We start from the raw sequence: 23,118 nt of genomic DNA, 5'->3' as shown, positions 1-23,118 counted from the left end.
CAATCATAGTGCTTGAATTGCAAGTCTTTAGAATCACTGGTGGTTGTGTTCCACTGCAGATGATTAGATCTGGCAACACGTGGTGTTTAGCTAACATCTCATCAACCACATTTATATGATATAGCAGTTGTGTGGTATGTGTGGCAGTTGGAGTGTTCTAAAGACATACTGGAACAGGATCATGTGGAGTCACGTTGAAACCTGCTTGTCACTCCTCTGTTGACCTCTCAGGGGGATTGACAGAAAGCAGATACAGCCATGGAAAGCAGCAGCACACGCATACAAACATACACACACTGCTGAGGATCCTGCTTTTGGGCTTAGCTAACTAACCCGGTTTTGGAGAGCTTTGAACTTTCCCTCCCAGTTTGCATAGCTGTGGTTAAAGAAGGGGCACCTCCACTAACAGTTACATGTGCATCCGCCAACTGTTATGTAAAGCACCATGAAACTCTATTGCTGTCTATTTCTGATGTGTATTTGCATTTAAGTTTTAGTATGCAATTTCTGCTCTCCAGGAACATTTTATTGCACACAGGAATTATGGGAATTTCAAACGGTGTTGTTTGTCTAAAATTAAATCTCTCCAAGGCTGAAAATGTTTGTTTTTTTTTTTACATGGATTCTACAGTTTCCTAATGTTTCTCATTAAGTCAAGTGCATAGTTACTTGATATTGTTATTGTTTTCCAACAATAACGTCAAATCAACATTAGTCAAAACGAAAACTGTGTTGGCGGAATATAATGACAAGTGAGCAATTTCTGATATCTACCACAGCAGTGTGCGTGCGTGCATTTAGATGTGTATGTGCCCTTCCACCCACTCTCTGTTTGCAGCACTTCGCCCACTCTTCAAGTGCTTCCTGTTTTCCACGCTACCCTACCAGGACAGCCAATTAGAGCACAGCACAGGAAGCCTGCACTGTCAGTGTAGACGCCACTATTGTTACCACGGACACCGCACGCTTAATTGTGGCATCCCGGCCCACCAATCACACTGTGCTACCTAGTGTGCGTGGGTAGTAGGGCCCAGGCTGGCCCGGTTTAGGGATGAACTGTGAGAAAAGAGCATTAGTTAACTTCTGAGATCCCTTAAGGAGGATGTCATGATTAGAATGTGTAGGGTTCTCAGGTGGTCAAGACAAGAAAAACTTTGTCATTAGGGTTGGCCAAGTATGGATAGGTGCTGTCGGCATAGTCCAGAGGAAGACCCCTTCTGTCTCTACAATATCGCAGTGCCTTTCCCCTTCAAAACCAAAACATGTATAAAAGCACCATTTCACACAATCTATCACAGTATCTCTGTCCCTTCCCCCTCAGACACAAGTCTTCCTGGCTGTATTCTCTCAGTAACATGCCTGTCAGAGGGAGGGCCCTGGGAGGTAGTAGGGGTACTAGGGGCTGTGAACTGGTTTGTCCTCCTCCTGGTTTCAGCATGGCTGGAAGGCATTTTGCTTCTCCCTATACTGCAGTCAACATGATGGCACCCAAACCCAACAACATATGCTCCCTCTCTCTGATTCAGAGCTGAGTCAAAATAAAACCCTGCCTGGTCACAAGCACCAGATTGGGAAATAGGTTACTGATTGGTACACAGCAGAGTTGTGCTATGCGCTGTTGTAAAGGTGCTCCGTTTAAGTAAAGATTTCTAATATAGTTAACACATACATTCTGAACTTGGGTGAACCAAGTTCATGTTGATGTTCATGTGGATGTTGATTGGGAAGTTAATCCTGAGATTTGGCTATTTGTGGTGTTCCAGAATTTGGTCAAACAAATGAGTACTGCCTTGTGTTTTTCTTTGGAATTCATTATCTGTTATCATAATCATCACATATGTCACCAAAATATTTATGGCTGCAATGAAAGATTTGAATATATTAATGCTGGTATCATGTGAAAGGCAATGTGTTGGTTTCCCATACTGAGTGTCTCTCTGTCTCTGTCTCTGTCTCACTCTCACTCTCTCGCTCACTCTCACTCTCTCGCTCACTCTCACTCACTGTCTCCAGTCCTGGTGAAGCAGGAGCACAACAGAGAAGAGATGGAAGGGCCCCCTGCTGTGCCCCCCATGCCCGGTATGTCCATGCCCCTGGCCCATGCTGCCAGCCTGGTCCGCAGTACCCACACCCAGCTGCCTTCCCCTGAGCAGGGCCACCCACCGGACGGCCTTCTGTCCAGCTCTCCCCGTGGCCTAGCTGCAGGCCCCGGCTCCAGCCTCCATACTCTGCAGCCTGCCTGCCCCCTCATGGGCTCCCCCACCTTCCAGCACCTGCCTCACCTCCAGGGCCGAGGCCTCCACACGCCTGCTGACTGCCACATGACGTTCCATCCGGGCCCAGCCCCTCCCAACAGGCCCTCCTACCAACACCATCCTATGCAGCAGAGTCACACCCACCCCAGCCATCTAAGCAACCTACATCCCAACCTGCCCTACAATGGCCAGCCCAGCCTTTCCATGAACACTGGGGCTCCGCAGAGCTATGAGAGGATGCCTTACCACCACCAGCAGCAGTCTGACCCCGGGGTCTCCCACCCCCACCCCATGGGGCTGGGTATGGTGTACCACTCCTCCCCAACCACCTCCGCCCAGCAGGCCTCCAGCCCCCACAGCCCCATCTCCACGGCCCCCCACAGCCAGCCCATGACCCACTCCTCTCACTCTGCCCCTCACCTGCTCTCCATGGGCTACCACTGCCCCCCCAACCCCAGCCAGGTGCCCTCGCCCACCCGCCCCAACCACCCCATGGGCCAGCCCTCACCCACCCTCACCAACCATCCGATGCAGCCCTCCCCCCAGCTGCAGAGAGCTCTGGGGGGCTACCACCCCACCAGCCAGAGGTCTGCCTCCTGTCCCACTACCTCCAGTGCCCCTCCAGCCCACATGGTTCCCTCGCCCCATTCCGGGCCACCCTCCCCCCAGCTCCACTCCCTGCCCTACCAGTTGCCCACCTCCCCCACCGGCAGCCCTCTGGGCCCCCCAGCACACAGTCCCCAGGCCAGCAGCCCTGTCATGTCCAACCTGTCCCCAGGCTCGTGCAGCAGCAACCCCGTGCAGCAGCACCCCCTTGCCCACCAGCAGAGCCCCTTCCCTACAGAGGGGGAGAGTGTGAACATCAAGCAGGAGCCGGAGGAGAGAGAGCCCACCTTCAGAACCATCGGCATGCAGGACATCACACTGGACGACGGTAAGACACAGCTCTGTCTGTCAGCCTCTCCATCTCTCTGTGTCTGTACTCACCACACTCTCTCTGTGTCTGTACTCACCACACTCTCTCTGTGTCTGTACTCACCACACTCTCTCTGTGTCTGTACTCACTACACTCTCTCTGTGTCTGTACTCACTACACTCTCTCTGTCTGTACTGACTACACTCTCTCTGTGTCTGTACTCACTACACTCTCTCTGTGTCTGTACTCACTACACTCTCTCTGTGTCTGTACTCACTACACTCTCTCTCTGTGTCTGTACTCACTACACTCTCTCTGTGTCTGTACTCACTACACTCTCTCTGTGTCTGTACTCACTACACTCTCTCTGTGTCTGTACTCACCACACTCTCTCTGTGTCTGTACTCACCACACTCTCTCTGTGTCTGTACTCACTACACTCTCTCTGTGTCTGTACTCACTACACTCTCTCTGTGTCTGTACTCACTCACTCTCTCTGTGTCTGTACTGACTACACTCTCTCTGTGTCTGTACTCACCACACTCTCTCTGTGTCTGTACTCACTACACTCTCTCTGTGTCTGTACTCACTACACTCTCTCTGTGTCTGTACTCCCACACTCTCTCTGTGTCTGTACTCACTACACTCTCTCTGTGTCTGTACTCACTACACTCTCTCTGTGTCTGTACTCACCACACTCTCTCTGTGTCTGTACTCACCACACTCTCTCTGTGTCTGTACTCACTACACTCTCTCTGTGTCTGTACTCACCACACTCTCTCTGTGTCTGTACTCACTACACTCTCTCTCTGTGTCTGTACTCACTACACTCTCTCTGTGTCTGTACTCACTACACTCTCTCTGTATCTGTACTCACTACACTCTGTGTCTGTACTCACCACACTCTCTCTGTATCTGTACTCACTACACTCTCTCTGTGTCTGTACTCACCACACTCTCTCTGTGTCTGTACTCACTACACTCTCTCTGTGTCTGTACTCACCACACTCTCTCTGTGTCTGTACTCACCACACTCTCTCTGTATCTGTACTCACCACACTCTCTCTGTGTCTGTACTCACCACACTCTCTCTGTGTCTGTACTCACTACACTCTCTCTGTATCTGTACTCACCACACTCTCTCTGTGTCTGTACTCACCACACTCTCTCTGTGTCTGTACTCACTACACTCTCTCTGTATCTGTACTCACTACACTCTCTCTGTGTCTGTACTCACCACACTCTCTCTGTGTCTCATTCTCTCTTGATTAGAGGGAATTTAGAAGCCCTTACATTTTCATTATTTTATTATCCTTTTAGAATAAAAAAAAAGTTGCATAGCATCCAGCTAACACGTGTTTTACAAAAATGCTTCTGTTTTATAACACTGTGGAAAAAGATACCTTCCACCAGTTACTGAATTCTCCTGGGTGAAATTATGTCTCGTTGTAGGGATTTGTATTTCATAAATACAGCACTTAAACCGTCAGTTGGGTTTTGTACACAGTAGGGTTGTTATTGAGGGGTCCTGACAGGAGGATTGGACATCATAGCAGCACAATAGACTAATGACTCTCGCACTATTGACCTCGTCACAAATAGCTCATCCCCATCTGACACACACACACACACACACACACACATACCAGTAAGGAGATTCATTCTTTGAATTCAGCTCGTTTGTAATGACTGGATGTTACAAAAGTGGGAATACTAGGAAAATGTTTTATACCACAGAGACCACAGCCGCTGTAATTACTGTGTGTGGAAGGCCCTTTCCATTCTGGAGAGGACTAATGTACCTCTATTGACGGTGGTATAACAAACTGACTGGAGAATGATGAGACTAACTCATTAACATTGCCTCTTCACTTCAAGAACACTACAAATCCTAACTCGGCACTAGCCGTTTGAGAAACCACCATTCCCCATTTAGTTTCTAATCTGCCATGCACAGCCACTTCTGCTTCTCTGCATACTGGTCCCGCTCAGTCACGTATTCAAATAAACAGCAGTCAAATGGCCCATAGTTAATAAACAGCCTGGAGTGGCTGCGACAGAAAGTGTGTGTGCATCAGGAAGTGCTGTATTGTGTGCTATTAAGGGCCAGGCTAATTACACGGCCCATTATCAATAAGTCATGTATAAAAGGCCATCAGACACAAGTTCACCAGCTGCATAATACACTACATGTGTATGCCTACACACACTCATACACTCAGACTTAGTCTCACAGTTGTGTGTATGCACGCATAATCATAATCACTATATCCTTAATTACTCACTCTCTATTTCTCTCTCACACTCTCCAACACACATTCACACACACATTGTGCAAGTAAAAGTCTGGCTGCCTCAGTCAATTCCCCTCAGACCGTGTAGCTACAGGTAACTGCCAAAATAAAGGAAACACCACGAGCCAGAACAGCTTCAATGCACCTTGGCATAGATTCTACAAGTGTCTGGAACTCTATTGGAGGGATGCAACACCATTTTCCATGAGACATTTGTTGATGGTGGGGGAAAATGTTCCAGAATCTCTCATAAGTGTTCAATTGGGTTGAGATCTGGTGACTGACACGGCCATGGCATATTGTGAAACATCAGCAAGTTGAGCAGTCTTGGTCACCGAAGCTCCTGCCAAATGGGCCTGCCCAGCATTTTTATATATGACCCTAAGCATGATGATGGGATGTTAATTCCACACCAGTGTGGAAGCACTTGCTTTCAATATGGTTTGTATCCCTCATTTACTCAAGTGTTTCCTTTATTTTGGCAGTTACCTGTACATACCAAGAAGAAAAGTGTGAGAAAAGTTGTTGACTGAAAAGACTGACAGGTTCACCCTGGGATTAGTAAGTCTCTGTCTGAGCGAGGCCTAGAAATAGCTTGTGTGCCATGCAGGCTCTGTAGGACGCACAAACAAACAGACACACAAAACACACACGCACACACACTGGCTCTGTAGGACATCATGAAGCAGTGAATGACTGAGCAGCGCAGTGCAGCAATGGAACGACTGAGTTTTTAGGAGGTCAGAGCAGCACATGAAATATACCACAGAGCAGACCAGGGTTCATGTGTATTTAAGTATTTGTTATTTAAATACATTGTTTTCTGTACCGAATTAACTACTTCTATTGGAAGTATTTTAAAGTATTTTCGGTAACACTTTATTTGGATAGTCCATATATCAGTAACATTTCAACTAACTATCTACTAACCCTAGCTCTAACTTTAACCCTAAACTTAACCTTTACCCTAACCTTATTCTTAACCTAACCCTAACCTTAGCAAGCAATTGTTTATCAACAGATAGTTTGTTGATAGTATGACCATCTATAGAGCATCTACAGAGCAAAAATCCGGACTATCCAAATAAAGTCTGACCGTATTTTCAAATACTTATTTCAAATACTATATTAAAATAACTGGGTTAAATCCATGGGAGTGTATTTGAGTCAGTGTATTTGAGTGTTTTCAAATACTTTTCAAGTGTATTTCAAATACATTCCAATATTCAACTACTTTTCTTTTCAAATAAAAAAAATCTAAATACTTACATCTAAATGTCTTTGAAAATGATTGAACTCTGGTCTACTAGACTATCTGTGTGTCTTTCTGTTAATGTCTGTCTATCTGTCTGAGTTCTAGTAGTCTAACTAAGAACAGGGTCAGTTAGTTACATGTCAGTCAGTGCTGATATGTACATTTTGATATGATAGTCATTCCCTGGTAGGATTTCAGTATACAGTAGTATCACCAGGGGTGCAACTTTCACTTGGGGAATTGCATTTTTGTCCCCCCCAGTTTTATCATTGGAATGTGATACAAAACAGGGCAGCTGTGTGCTTTAGGACCATGCGGACGCCTCCGAGAGGTCGGGTAGGCTGTTTGGAGAGTTTATCCGACTATTTAAAAATATATTTAATATTAGTTCACCCCCCTCCCCCCATTTCTAAAACCAAAGTTGCACCCCTGAGTATCACTGTAGTATTGCCTGCATAGACTTGTGTCAGCACAAGTCTGTGTGTGTGTACCACCATGTCACAGTGTAAAACTGCTGTGGTGAGCTAACAGATGGCCTTGGTGACTGGTGACGTACGCCACGCAGGGGCCATGTAGAGGGTGTGTGTGTGCGTGCAGTAGGTCTACTGTGGGTGTGGGGGGTCAGGAGTGGCACAGACTTACTGACAGATGGACAGACGAGTTGAGGATCGCACCCAAAAATGCATCCCCACTTCTCATACTCCTCCTAGATGAATTCTCATCTCCAATAAAGGTTTATAACAAAGATTATGTATTTATCAGTAAGAGGCAGGAGGAGGCAGTTCTTCTGCTAGAGCTAGCAGCTGAAAGGAAACTGCTGTGTACAGGACCTCTGCTTCTTTATTGGTAGGTACAGTAGTCTATATTTGGTTTAGTGTCCATATTTAGTGTCAATATATTTCCAATCTTCCTGAACAGTGTTCATGTGAGTGCACTATTAACAGGGACAGTAATTGTACAGTAGTGTGTATAGCGTGCTGTAGGCGTGTGCAACCTTGCTCTCCCCCTTCCTCTCGTGTGAATGTGAGTGAACCCTCCTGTGAGGGTGATTACGGCCGTCATGGTGACAGACTGAACCACTTGTGGTGCCGACCTGTGTGTTCATCTAATTAATCAGCTGGCCCTGTGTTTGCACAGACAACACACATACACAGTGCAGACGGGCGGGGGGGTAGCGGAGGCTGGGTGTGTGTGTGACACGGAGTGCCTGCATCTTTTGTTTGCTCTCCTGCTCGGTCCACAGCTGCCTCTCGCCGTGAGCACGGCATTCTGGGTTAATAATAGGCCGGGCCTGCTGCTCCCGCTCTTCTTGTGAGAGACAACGACATAGAGCAGGCACACACACTTATTTCTAGTGCTGTCATAGTGTACACACACACACACACACACACACACAGACACACACAGACACACACACACACACACACACACACACACACACACTTATTTCTAGTGCTGTCATAGTGTACACACACACACAGAGACACACACACACACACACACACACACACACACACACACACACTTATTTCTAGTGCTGTCATAGTGTACACACACACACACACACACACACACACAGAGACACAGGCACATAGTACACACAGTAAATGCACCCACCAAAAACAGCCATATTCACGTCAGTACTATGAGTATGGCGCCACACATTGTAAACACTGTGCACACAGTAGTTAATCACATACTTTAGGCAGTTTTCTCAGGCACAACTCTATATACAAATACACGAGCAATGCCGCTCCCAGAGCATGTGCACGGTCCCTGTTGACACAGCATAGCCAACAACACACAGACATAAACACACACACGTCTACATTTAAAACATGGGCTAATCTGGGTCTGTTACTAAGGCTCCTGAAACATAGCTTTCACCAGACTCCAATCCCCTCCATGAGGTAGGCCCTGTCCGTCTCTACTACTACAGACCCAGGGAACCAACCTCTAGTCTACAGGTTGCACTACCACTAGACGGCAGTCACAGAACCCTGGCACCATGCTGCTGGTCAGTTTGGGTCAAGCAGGCCTCAGTCTCAGAGTCCTGAGTTGTCCCCAACAGTGGAAACTCTCCTCTGGTGCTCTGTGGTTTGGTGGCTTTGTGGCTTGGTCCCAGTCCCAGCCCAGCCAGTGGCTGCTTCTAACTTCTAACTGAGCATGGCAGATAAATAACACAACTCTCTATTCATGTGAGGAAAAAACAACAGTGGTAGGAAAATGCATCAGGCCTGGACCTAACCAAACTCAGCTAGTTAAACACAATCCCAAACACACACCGCCGGCTCTGGAACAAGTGGAAACCGACTTTGTTTTGTCGTCTTTCCATACAATTAAAGACTTAGGAATGTAATGAAGGCAGAGGTATTGGCAGTGTAGCACCAGCACCGGGTTCTGGGTTCTGGGGTTCAGGTCCTGCCAGTGTGCCTTCCTATCTCCCTCTGTGTGCGTGTCTGTGTGTGCGTGCTTTTCAGTGTGTTTCTCCGTCAAGATGTTGGCCAGCGGCAGGCAGACGGAGTGCCCAGGCAGGAGATCCTTGGTAATGTTGGAACTTAACATTGACCTTCAGCCAGGAAAACAGAAAGAGAAACCTTTTATTTGTTTACAGAGTCCCATATCAATGTTTTGAATATAATATTGTCTTGTTTGTATGCAAATGGCCTCTTGTACCAGCTCGTGGGTTGTGTTATCGGTTAACTTGTCTATCTTAGATGTCATTGTTGATTTGTGTTTCCTAACAGAGAGCCACTGTTATAGTTGATATCCCTATTAAACCCTGTAGTGTGCTGTAAGGGGAGTGTATATGTCAAGTGTCTCAGAGAACTGTTGAGTCACACACACACACACACACCATAACACATCTCCACATGGCAGTCAGGCTACTGCAGTTATCCGCCATTCTAGTTATGTAGATGCAGGAATTCATTTAACTCACTAAACTAGCCTCCAGTCCAGACAAAATCTCTTAAAATGCCATTAAGTGCCATTAGGTGTTTAGTCACTGTGAAATGCAGCAGACACATAGAATGTGTCATTATCTGATCCCTACTGCACATCCTAAGGTGATGGTCTATTGTGGTAGAAGTTTAGATGTATCTTCTGGTTGGCCATTCCGGATCCTATTGTCTTCCATTCCAACATATTAGGATGGCCATTCTGGCTCCTGTTGGCTTCCATTCCAACATATTAGGATGGCCATTCTGGCTCCTGTTGGCTTCCATTCCAACATATTAGGATGGCCATTCTGGCTCCAATCTTGTTGGCTTCCATTCCAACATTTTAGGATGGCCATTCTGGCTCCAATCCCGTTGGCTTCCATTCCAACATTTTAGGATGGCCATTCTGGCTCCAATCCTATTGGCTTCCATTCCAACATATTAGGATGGCCATTCTGGCTCCAATCCTGTTGGCTTCCATTCCAACATATTAGGATGGCCATTCTGGCTCCAATCCTGTTGGCTTCCATTCCAACATATTAGGATGGCCATTCTGGCTCCAATCCTGTTGGCTTCCATTCCAACATATTAGGATGGCCATTCTGGCTCCAATCCTGTTGGTTTCCATTCCAACATTTTAGGATGGCCATTCTGGCTCCAATCCTGTTGGCTTCCATTCCAACATATTAGGATGGCCATTCTGGATCCAATCCTATTGGCTTCCATTCCAACATTTTAGGATGGCCATTCTGGCTCCAATCCTGTTGGCTTCCATTCCAACATTTTAGGATGGCCATTCTGGCTCCAATCCTGATGGCTTCCATTACAACATATTAGGATGGCCATTCTGGCTCCAATCCTGTTGGCTTCCATTCCAACATTTTTAGGGTGGCCATTCTGGCTCCAATCCTGTTGGCTTCCACCTTGTAACTCACTCTTGTGGTCATCTGATGGCTTCTTGTGAGCAGACATTATAGGGGCCGGATCAAAAGACATGTGTGTTGTGAATCACTTACAAATGGGAAATCCACAGATGATTCACAGAGATGATTGACTGTTAAAACTGCAGCAGTGTTCTAATGAGGCTATAGTGTTCTGACTGGAGCTCTACTGTTACTGTGATCTGTCTCTCTGGCAGCGTGTCAGACTAGAGTAACAGACTACAGAGCTACAGTTAAACAGGCAAAAAAGAGATGTTAGCCTAGCAACCCTGGAACGTTTTTAGTAGTCTAGTTTCTGTTACTGAAACTGACCATATATTTCCAATGAAATATGATCATTAAGTGGACTTGTCCATTTGATTTGAACGCCTGATGTTTTCTTATCCCGAGGCTCTCTGAAGATGTGTGCATGTCATTGCAAGTCTTCCTTTTGACCAACTGAATCTTGGCTTGCCTGTCCCGTGCCCTGCACAAGTGTTATCCATCGTCACATGTTTTCTTCATTTGGTAGAGTGGAGAGAACAATCACTCAGTCTTCTTGTTATTTTCTGAAGCTGGTTCTCTGTTGGAGCGCCCTACATGCCCTTTTCTGCTTCACACTTCAGTGTTTGTCTGTCAGGGAACGTTTTTTTTCAATCTGTCAGACGGGAACCAGGGTGATTACCTGTTTTCCATCCTAACTGACGACTTGTTTATCATAGAAAATCCACATCTGTTTGACTGTTTCACTTCTGTTTCTCATTGCAGAGATTATTTTAGCAGATCCCGTTTAGACATGAAATGTATACATCTAGACATAACGTTAAAGATCACTGTGTGATTCGAAACAAAGAAAAGCAAAGAAAAAGAATTGGGGTCAGAAAGGACACACTATGTAGATTTAATAAGGGCAGTCTGTTTCTCCCCTATGTCTGGGTTAGGTAAAGTGATTCATGTGAGTTTCCCCTTTGAGATAATGACATGACACACACTGAAAACCTAGTTTTACCACCAATCAGTACACTGATGGACTTTGATCGAGGAGGGACTCTGTCTTTGACTGTAATTAGCCTAAGTCACAGTGATTGAAGGGTCCGTTCCCCACTACAGTACTGTCTGGGAGGTGACACCGGTCTGATGGGGAGGGAAGTCATGTTCATGGGCTGGTTTAGTCACACATTCAGTAAAGTAGATTAGTCCTAGGACCAGAGACCTATGCCTTAGAAGCGAAATGACAGTTCAGTTCCCTGGCTTAATGAGGGACCCCCCCTCCTAGTCATATAAAGAGGATCTCCCTTCCAGAGGGTTAAAGAGACCCAGGGTTCTCTGTAGTAAGCTGGGCTAAATCATCACGTTTCTGATGCAGTCATAAAACAAGTCAATCTGAGACATTGGTTCAGGTATGAAACTACTGAAGTCAAGCACAATTTTTAAGATTTTTCCCAGATCTACATCAGATTATAGACCTAGTTGATTTTTTATATAACTGTCAGTCTTGTTAGAGCCCATTTTGAAACCTTACCAGTAGTCGATTAATAGGATATCTAATGCCCGTGTGAAAGTTTGCATCGTTTTGTGTGTTCTGTGTGTGTTCTGTGTGTGTTCTGTGTGTGTTCTGTGTATGTTCTGTGTGTGTTCTGTGTGTGTTCTGTATGTGTGTGTTCTGTGTGTGTTCTGTGTGTGTTCTGTGTGTGTTCTGTGTGTGTTCTGTGTGTGTTCTGTGTGTGTTCTGTGTGTGTTCTGTGTGTGTTCTGTGTGTGTTCTGTGTGTGTTCTGTGTGTGTTCTGTGTGTGTTCTGTGTGTGTTCTGTGTATGTTCTGTGTGTGTTCTGTGTGTGTTCTGTGTGTGTTCTGTGTGTGTTCTGTGTGTGTTCTGTGTGTGTTCTGTGTGTGTTCTGTGTGTGTTCTGTGTGTGTTCTGTGTGTGTTCTGTGTGTGTTCTGTGTGTGTTCTGTGTGTGTTCTGTGTGTGTTCTGTGTGTGTTCTGTGTGTGTTCTGTGGAAAGTTTTCTAAACAGACTGCAGATAGACATTGTGCTTGAGACTTACATGAAACACATACAATAATGGTTCATTTTTAGTTGAACATTTCCACTCCTGTGCTGTGTTTAGAACGTGGATACATTGTTGTAGACTGATGTTTTATGTAAAGCTGTCTGTCGCAGTTAACCCAGAAATACAGTCTATGTGTGAATATAGATAGCCGTGTGTGATGGGAGAGGAAGAACCATCCGCCCACGCCAACAGGATAGAGACAGTGGCTAGCCAGCCAAGCACAAAGGCCTGCTCCTCCCTCTGTCACATCAGCAGTAGTAGCAGCTCACAGATCACACAAACAAATACAAATAAACACCTCTATTTCTATCATGGAACCACCAATAAGTTTTCACTGCTTTTTTTAAAGGTAGTCAACTAGCAAGTACAGTTGACGCTACAGTATTCATTGTCGATACTGTAAAATTGTGTTTGAAATAGTTGTAATTATTTTTCTGAGAATGTATTTTGTACCAGTTTAACAGGAGTGCAATGACTTTGAGACGTTGTAATTGTATTCAGATATATAGCTGATGATTCTTAGGGATGGGGGATAACAGTTGATATATAGCTGATGATTCTTAGGGATGGGGGTAACAGTTGATATATAGCTGATGATTCTTAGGGATGGGGGTAACAGTTGATATATAGCTGATGATTCTTAGGGATGGGGGTAACAGTTGATATATAGCTGATGATTCTTAGGGATGGGGTAACAGTTGATAGATAGCTGATGATTCTTAGGGATGGGGGTTGATAACTTAGGGATGTTGATATATAGCTGATGATTCTTAGGGATGGGGTAACAGTTGATATATAGCTGATGATTCTTAGGGATGGGGGTAACAGTTGATATATAGCTGATGATTCTTAGGGATGGGGGTAACAGTTGATATATAGCTGATGATTCTTAGGGATGGGGGTAACAGTTGATATAGCTAGCTGATATATAGATGATTCTTAGGGATGGGGGTAACAGTTGATATATAGCTGATGATTCTTAGGGATGGGGGTAACAGTTGATATATAGCTGATGATTCTTAGGGATGGGGGTAACAGTTGATATATAGCTGATGATTCTTAGGGATGGGGGTAACAGTTGATATATAGCTGATGATTCTTAGGGATGGGGGTAACAGTTGATATATAGCTGATGATTCTTAGGGATGGGGGTAACAGTTGATATATAGCTGATGATTCTTAGGGATGGGGGGTAACAGTTGATATATAGCTGATGATTCTTAGGGATGGGGGTAACAGTTGATATATAGCTGATGATTCTTAGGGATGGGGGTAACAGTTGATATATAGCTGATGATTCTTAGGGATGGGGGTAACAGTTGATATATAGCTGATGATTCTTAGGGATGGGGGTAACAGTTGATATATAGCTGATGATTCTTAGGGATGGGGGTAACAGTTGATATATAGCTGATGATTCTTAGGGATGGGGGTAACAGTTGATATATAGCTGATGATTCTTAGGGATTCTTAGGGGGGGATAACAGTTGATATATAGCTGATGATTCTTAGGGATGGGGGTAACAGTTGATATATAGCTGATGATTCTTAGGGATGGGGGTAACAGTTGATATATAGCTGATGATTCTTAGGGATGGGGGTAACAGTTGATATATAGCTGATGATTCTTAGGGATGGGGTAACAGTTGATATATAGCTGATGATTCTTAGGGATGGGGGATAACAGTTGATATATAGCTGATGATTCTTAGGGATGGGGTAACAGTTGATATATAGCTGATGATTCTTAGGGATGGGGGTAACAGTTGATATATAGCTGATGATTCTTAGGGATGGGGGTAACAGTTGATATATAGCTGATGATTCTTAGGGATGGGGTAACAGTTGATATATAGCTGATGATTCTTAGGGATGGGGGTAACAGTTGATATATAGCTGATGATTCTTAGGGATAACAGTTGATATATAGCTGATGATTCTTAGGGATGGGGTAACAGTTGATATATAGCTGATGATTCTTAGGGATGGGGGTAACAGTTGATATATAGCTGATGATTCTTAGGGATGGGGGATAACAGTTGATATATAGCTGATGATTCTTAGGGATGGGGGTAACAGTTGATATATAGCTGATGATTCTTAGGGATGGGGGTAACAGTTGATATATAGCTGATGATTCTTAGGGATGGGGGTAACAGTTGATATATAGCTGATGATTCTTAGGGATGGGGGTAACAGTTGATATATAGCTGATGATTCTTAGGGATGGGGTAACAGTTGATATATAGCTGATGATTCTTAGGGATGGGGTAACAGTTGATATATAGCTGATGATTCTTAGGGATGGGGGTAACAGTTGATATATAGCTGATGATTCTTAGGGATGGGGGTAACAGTTGATATATAGCTGATGATTCTTAGGGATGGGGGTAACAGTTGATATATAGCTGATGATTCTTAGGGATGGGGTAACAGTTGATATATAGCTGATGATTCTTAGGGATGGGGTAACATTGATATATAGCTGATGATTCTTAGGGATGGGGGTAACAGTTGATATATAGCTGATGATTCTTAGGGATGGGGTAACAGTTGATATATAGCTGATGATTCTTAGGGATGGGGTAACAGTTGATATATAGCTGATGATTCTTAGGGATGGGGGTTGATATATAGCTGAGATTCTTAGATATATATAGCTGATGATTCTTAGGGATGGGGGTAACAGTTGATAGATAGCTGATGATTCTTAGGGATGGGGGTAACAGTTGATATATAGCTGATGATTCTTAGGGATGGGGGATTCTTAACAGTTGATATATAGCTGATGATTCTTAGGGATGGGGGTAACAGTTGATATATAGCTGATGATTCTTAGGGATGGGGTAACAGTTGATATATAGCTGATGATTCTTAGGGATGGGGGTAACAGTTGATATATAGCTGATGATTCTTAGGGATGGGGGTAACAGTTGATATATAGCTGATGATTCTTAGGGATGGGGTAACAGTTGATATATAGCTGATGATTCTTAGGGATGGGGGTAACAGTTGATATATAGCTGATGATTCATAGGGATGGGGGTAACAGTTGATATATAGCTGATGATTCTTAGGGATGGGGGTAACAGTTGATATATAGCTGATGATTCTTAGGGATGGGGTAACAGTTGATATATAGCTGATGATTCTTAGGGATGGGGGTAACAGTTGATATATAGCTGATGATTCTTAGGGATGGGGGTAACAGTTGATATATAGCTGATGATTCTTAGGGATGGGGGTAACAGGGATGGGGTAACAGATATATAGCTGATGATTCTTAGGGATGGGGGTAACAGTTGATATATAGCTGATGATTCTTAGGGATGGGGGTAACAGTTGATATATAGCTGATGATTCTTAGGGATGGGGGTAACAGTTGATATATAGCTGATGATTCTTAGGGATGGGGTAACAGTTGATATATAGCTGATGATTCTTAGGGATGGGGGTAACAGTTGATATATAGCTGATGATTCTTAGGGATGGGGGTAACAGTTGATATATAGCTGATGATTCTTAGGGATGGGGGTAACAGTTGATATATAGCTGATGATTCTTAGGGATGGGGGTAACAGTTGATATATAGCTGATGATTCTTAGGGATGGGGGTAACAGTTGATATATAGCTGATGATTCTTAGGGATGGGGGTAACAGTTGATATATAGCTGATGATTCTTAGGGATGGGGGTAACAGTTGATATATAGCTGATGATTCTTAGGGATGGGGGTAACAGTTGATATATAGCTGATGATTCTTAGGGATGGGGGTAACAGTTGATATATAGCTGATGATTCTTAGGGATGGGGGTAACAGTTGATATATAGCTGATGATTCTTAGGGATGGGGGTAACAGTTGATATATAGCTGATGATTCTTAGGGATGGGGATAACAGTTGATATATAGCTGATGATTCTTAGGGATGGGGGTAACAGTTGATATATAGCTGATGATTCTTAGGGATGGGGTAACAGTTGATATATAGCTGATGATTCTTAGGGATGGGGGTAACAGTTGATATATAGCTGATGATTCTTAGGGATGGGGTAACAGTTGATATATAGCTGATGATTCTTAGGGATGGGGGTAACAGTTGATATATAGCTGATGATTCTTAGGGATGGGGGTAACAGTTGATATATAGCTGATGATTCTTAGGGATGGGGGTAACAGTTGATATATAGCTGATGATTCTTAGGGATGGGGTAACAGTTGATATATAGCTGATGATTCTTAGGGATGGGGTAACAGTTGATATATAGCTGATGATTCTTAGGGATGGGGGTAACAGTTGATATATAGCTGATGATTCTTAGGGATGGGGGTAACAGTTGATATATAGCTGATGATTCTTAGGGATGGGGGGTAACAGTTGATATATAGCTGATGATTCTTAGGGATGGGGTAACAGTTGATATATAGCTGATGATTCTTAGGGATGGGGTAACAGTTGATATATAGCTGATGATTCATAGGGATGGGGGTAACAGTTGATAGATAGCTGATGATTCTTAGGGATGGGGGTAACAGTTGATATATAGCTGATGATTCTTAGGGATGGGGGATAACAGTAACTTAGGGATGGGGGTAACAGTTGATATATAGCTGATGATTCTTAGGGATGGGGTAACAGTTGATATATAGCTGATGATTCTTAGGGATGGGGTAACAGTTGATATATAGCTGATGATTCTTAGGGATGGGGGTAACAGTTGATATATAGCTGATGATTCTTAGGGATGGGGGTAACAGTTGATATATAGCTGATGATTCTTAGGGATGGGGTAACAGTTGATATATAGCTGATGATTCTTAGGGATGGGGGTAACAGTTGATATATAGCTGATGATTCTTAGGGATGGGGGTAACAGTTGATATATAGCTGATGATTCTTAGGGATGGGGGTAACAGTTGATATATAGCTGATGATTCTTAGGGATGGGGGTAACAGTTGATAGATAGCTGATGATTCTTAGGGATGGGGGTAACAGTTGATATATAGCTGATGATTCTTAGGGATGGGGTAACAGTTGATATATAGCTGATGATTCTTAGGGATGGGGTAACAGTTGATATATAGCTGATGATTCTTAGGGATGGGGTAACGGTTGATATATAGCTGATGATTCTTAGGCATGGGGTAACAGTTGATATATAGCTGATGATTCTTAGGGATGGGGTAACAGTTGATATATAGCTGATGATTCTTAGGGATGGGGGTAACAGTTGATATATAGCTGATGATTCATAGGGATGGGGGTAACAGTTGATATATAGCTGATGATTCTTAGGGATGGGGGTAACAGTTGATATATAGCTGATGATTCTTAGGGATGGGGGTAACAGTTGATATATAGCTGATGATTCTTAGGGATGGGGGTAACAGTTGATATATAGCTGATGATTCTTAGGGATGGGGGTAACAGTTGATATATAGCTGATGATTCTTAGGGATGGGGGTAACAGTTGATATATAGCTGATGATTCTTAGGGATGGGGGTAACAGTTGATATATAGCTGATGATTCTTAGGGATGGGGGGGGTAACAGTTGATATATAGCTGATGATTCTTAGGGATGGGGGTAACAGTTGATATATAGCTGATGATTCTTAGGGATGGGGGTAACAGTTGATATATAGCTGATGATTCTTAGGGATGGGGGTAACAGTTGATATATAGCTGATGATTCTTAGGGATGGGGGTAACAGTTGATATATAGCTGATGATTCTTAGGGATGGGGGTAACAGTTGATATATAGCTGATGATTCTTAGGGATGGGGGTAACAGTTGATATATAGCTGATGATTCTTAGGGATGGGGTAACAGTTGATATATAGCTGATGATTCTTAGGGATGGGGTAACAGTTGATATATAGCTGATGATTCTTAGGGATGGGGGATAACAGTTGATATATAGCTGATGATTCTTAGGGATGGGGGTAACAGTTGATATATAGCTGATGATTCTTAGGGATGGGGGTAACAGTTGATATATAGCTGATGATTCTTAGGGATGGGGGTAACAGTTGATATATAGCTGATGATTCTTAGGGATGGGGGTAACAGTTGATATATAGCTGATGATTCTTAGGGATGGGGTAACAGTTGATATATAGCTGATGATTCTTAGGGATGGGGGTAACAGTTGATATATAGCTGATGATTCTTAGGGATGGGGTAACAGTTGATATATAGCTGATGATTCTTAGGGATGGGGGTAACAGTTGATATATAGCTGATGATTCTTAGGGATGGGGGTAACAGTTGATATATAGCTGATGATTCTTAGGGATGGGGTAACAGTTGATAGGATGATTCTTAGGGGTAACAGTTGATATATAGCTGATGATTCTTAGGGATGGGGGTAACAGTTGATATATAGCTGATGATTCTTAGGGATGGGGGATAACAGTTGATATATAGCTGATGATTCTTAGGGATGGGGTAACAGTTGATATATAGCTGATGATTCTTAGGGATGGGGGTAACAGTTGATATATAGCTGATGATTCTTAGGGATGGGGGTAACAGTTGATATATAGCTGATGATTCTTAGGGATGGGGGTAACAGTTGATATATAGCTGATGATTCTTAGGGATGGGGGTAACAGTTGATATATAGCTGATGATTCTTAGGGATGGGGGTAACAGTTGATATATAGCTGATGATTCTTAGGGATGGGGGTAACAGTTGATATATAGCTGATGATTCTTAGGGATGGGGTAACAGTTGATATATAGCTGATGATTCTTAGGGATGGGGGTAACAGTTGATATATAGCTGATGATTCTTAGGGATGGGGTAACAGTTGATATATAGCTGATGATTCTTAGGGATGGGGGTAACAGTTGATATATAGCTGATGATTCTTAGGGATGGGGGTAACAGTTGATATATAGCTGATGATTCTTAGGGATGGGGGTAACAGTTGATATATAGCTGATGATTCTTAACAGGGATGGGGTAACAGTTGATATATAGCTGATGATTCTTAGGGATGGGGGTAACAGTTGATATATAGCTGATGATTCTTAGGGATGGGGGTAACAGTTGATATATAGCTGATGATTCTTAGGGATGGGGGTAACAGTTGATATATAGCTGATGATTCTTAGGGATGGGGGTAACAGTTGATATATAGCTGATGATTCTTAGGGATGGGGGTAACAGTTGATATATAGCTGATGATTCTTAGGGATGGGGGTAACAGTTGATATATAGCTGATGATTCTTAGGGATGGGGTAACAGTTGATATATAGCTGATGATTCTTAGGGATGGGGGTAACAGTTGATATATAGCTGATGATTCTTAGGGATGGGGGTAACAGTTGATATATAGCTGATGATTCTTAGGGATGGGGGTAACAGTTGATATATAGCTGATGATTCTTAGGGATGGGGGTAACAGTTGATATATAGCTGATGATTCTTAGGGATGGGGTAACAGTTGATATATAGCTGATGATTCTTAGGGATGGGGTAACGGTTGATATATAGCTGATGATTCTTAGGCATGGGGTAACAGTTGATATATAGCTGATGATTCTTAGGGATGGGGTAACAGTTGATATATCGCTGATGATTCTTAGGGATCGGGTAACGGTTGATATATAGCTGATGATTCTTAGGCATGGGGTAACAGTTGATATATAGCTGATGATTCTTAGGGATGGGGGTAACAGTTGATATATAGCTGATGATTCTTAGGGATGGGGTAACTGTTGATATATAGCTGATGAATCTTAGGGATGGGGGTAACAGTTGATAAATAGCTGATGATTCTTAGGGATGGGGGTAACAGTTGATAAATAGCTGATGATTCTTAGGGATGGGGGTAACAGTTGATAAATAGCTGATGATTCTTAGGGATGGGGGTAACCGTTGATATATAGCTGATGATTTTTATGGATGGGGTAACAACTGGAATACAGAATATCAAGGCTTTTAATTAAATTGATGAAAGTATCATTCTTGATTTGTGTTAATGAATAAATTATTATTTAACCCCATACACACCAAAATGTGGTTAAGAAATATAAAGGGAAGATCTTAAGATGAGCAAGATGAATTAATTTGAACGGACTCCCTAATATCTCGATAATACTCTGAATTTAATCTACACATGATTTGACTGTTAATTTTCCTCTCACTCCATCTACCAATAATATACCACATATATAAATACCCATATATCATATGACCCATATAAAGCAGATGCTGACTTGTCCATCAGACACTGGGCCATTAAATATATGATTTCACAACAGACAGTTGCACAACATGTGGCCAGTTGTAGGTAAGAGAAGAGGAATCCCCAAGCAGCAGGGCTGGTACTGTTGCTGTGGTGTATGGACAGGTCTGGCTGAATACCTGCGTGTCTATCTGTCTTAATGTGTGTCAAACTGTCAGAGCTCAGAGGACTCACTCGCCATCTCCTCGCTCTAAACCAGATAGTCGAACCCTCTCCTCTCTTTGCCCTCTGTCTCTTTGACCTGCCTTGACTTTTGACACCTATGTGCCACATCAGGAAATGAACGGTGTATGAATGCCGCCACTGCTGCACCAATGCAAAGCTACCAGTCGCTGCTGTGTGGAAAATATCTTCACTTTTTCCACAAATACCAAACCAGGCTACGTATCCTCTCCTTTCACTCTCTCCTCTTTCTCTCTTTTCTCTCTCCCCTCTCTCTTCTCTCCCTCTCTTTTCTATTTTTCTCTTTCTCCCTCTCTTTCTCACCCTCCTTTTCGTTCCACAGGTACTGTAGTTAACCAGATGCAGCTTCAGTTAGCGTGATATGGGGGTTAGAAGTTGATTTACTTTACGGCTGTGGTTTTTACAGGCTCCCCGCTGGTCCTCCCGCTGAGCCACGCTGGACCCGGTGTGAGCTGAAAACAGCTTTGGCACCACTGTAACAGTCAGGCCTCTGTTGGAGGCATCTCCAACATGCCCCACCGCCAGAGACCGAGAGAGAAAAGAACTTATTTATTTAATATCAGGCCTAGCTAGCTCTGCCTGGCAGAGTAATTACCTACAGCACTGTGCTTGAGTGCCTCTCTGGGGTCAACAACATGTGTTGTAACAATGGGTTAGTTTTATACAGGCCCATTTACTACGCTCGCAAACCCACCTCTTAATGGAGCTTGAGTACATTTCCTCTGGCCTATTATTGTGGAAGAAATGAAGAAACGCAATAGAGAAATGGTGCTCGCTAGGCCATTCAATAAATGGAGGATGATATTTATAGGAGTCGACATGTTGTGGTGGTAAAGACTAAATATCTTGGACGCTGTCAAAGGTCATGTCTGACGGTAATGACACACGGCAGTGAATGGAATAGTTTCCCCTCGCTTTCTGGTTGTTGACGGTGGTTTTGTCATTCCAAAGCTGTGAGTTGAACCTCGGTCTTGCCAGTGTATGTATGAGTTTTTCCCCTCTAAGTGAGTGGGGCAACATCGCCCTCTGCTGGTAAACATTTGTATTTTCTCACAGTCCGAATGCATTCAGGAACACAATTTAGATTTGATTTCTTGATAATATATGACAATCAATTTGGCCTCAAAAACTTTGGGTCAATTGAAGTTGAAGAAAGCATTGCTAAGGTTTAGTAGCCTATAATAATAAACCCTCTGGACTGTGTTGTTCAGCTGTAGTGAACCTGTATCTTCTCTTTGTGTTTCCAGTGAATGAGATCATCGGCAGAGACATGTCCCAGTCCCCTGGTGGCGGTGCCCAGTCGTAGCGCTTTCCGTGGCCAGGCCTCCACACACCCAGCTGGGCATAGCAGTGTCCTCACCAGCCCCAACACCACCACCTCCACCACAGGACTTTACCTGCCTCTAGGCAGGACAGACTGGGCTGAGATTCCCCTTTACACTTCATGGACCTATCAGTCCACAAAAAGACCCTCCAGACACACATGAACAAACCTTTCATATACCCACATGACAGCAAAAGAGCTCAGATTCACCCACCTACACCTGTACAGTGGGGCAAAAAAGTATTTAGTCAGCCACCAATTGTGCAAGTTCCCCCACTTAAAAAGATTTTCATCATAGGTACATTTCAACTATGACAGACAAAATGAGAAAAAAAATCCAGAAAATCACATTGTAGGATTTTTAATGAATTTATTTGCAAATTATGGTGGAAAATAAGTATTTGGTCACCTACAAACAAGCAAGATTTCTGGCTCTCACAGACTTGTAACTTCTTTAAGAGGCTCCTCGGTCCTCCACTCGTTACCTGTATTAATGGCCCCTGTTTGAACTTGTTATCAGTATAAAAGACACCTGTCCACAACCTCAAACAAACAGTCACACTCCAAACTCTACTATGGCCAAGACCAAAGAGCTGTCAAAGGACACCAGAAACAAAATTGTAGACCTGCACCAGGCTGGGAAGACTGAATCTGCAATAGGTAAGCAGCTTGGTTTGTAGAAATCAACTGTGGGAGCAATTATTAGGAAATGGAAG

At 43.6% G+C, this 23,118-nt stretch overlaps 1 protein-coding gene across 4 annotated transcripts in view; it reads left to right on the top strand.

Moving 5' to 3' along the window:
• The window catches only part of LOC112237386 (nuclear factor of activated T-cells, cytoplasmic 3), a 100,581-nt gene extending 77,885 nt beyond the window's left edge, over positions 1–22,696 (top strand). For 2 of the 4 annotated variants that reach the window (XM_042331055.1, XM_042331054.1), the window contains exons 9-10: positions 2,014–3,189; positions 22,326–22,696. In XM_042331055.1, the coding sequence (XP_042186989.1) occupies positions 2,014–3,189; positions 22,326–22,384 (1,235 nt within the window). In that variant the 3' untranslated portion in view covers positions 22,385–22,696. The remainder of the gene's footprint in view (positions 1–2,013; positions 3,190–22,325) is intronic. The other 2 variants (XM_042331057.1, XM_042331056.1) reach the window with 1 other exon arrangement.
• The last annotated feature ends 422 nt before the right edge of the window (positions 22,697–23,118 follow it).

The sequence above is a fragment of the Oncorhynchus tshawytscha genome, linkage group LG12 (assembly GCF_018296145.1).
Source record: "Oncorhynchus tshawytscha isolate Ot180627B linkage group LG12, Otsh_v2.0, whole genome shotgun sequence".
NCBI classification, from domain to species: Eukaryota; Metazoa; Chordata; class Actinopteri; order Salmoniformes; family Salmonidae; genus Oncorhynchus; species Oncorhynchus tshawytscha.
The sequence above is the reverse complement of the archived record's forward strand: the minus strand, read 5'-3'. Positions and strand labels throughout refer to the sequence as shown.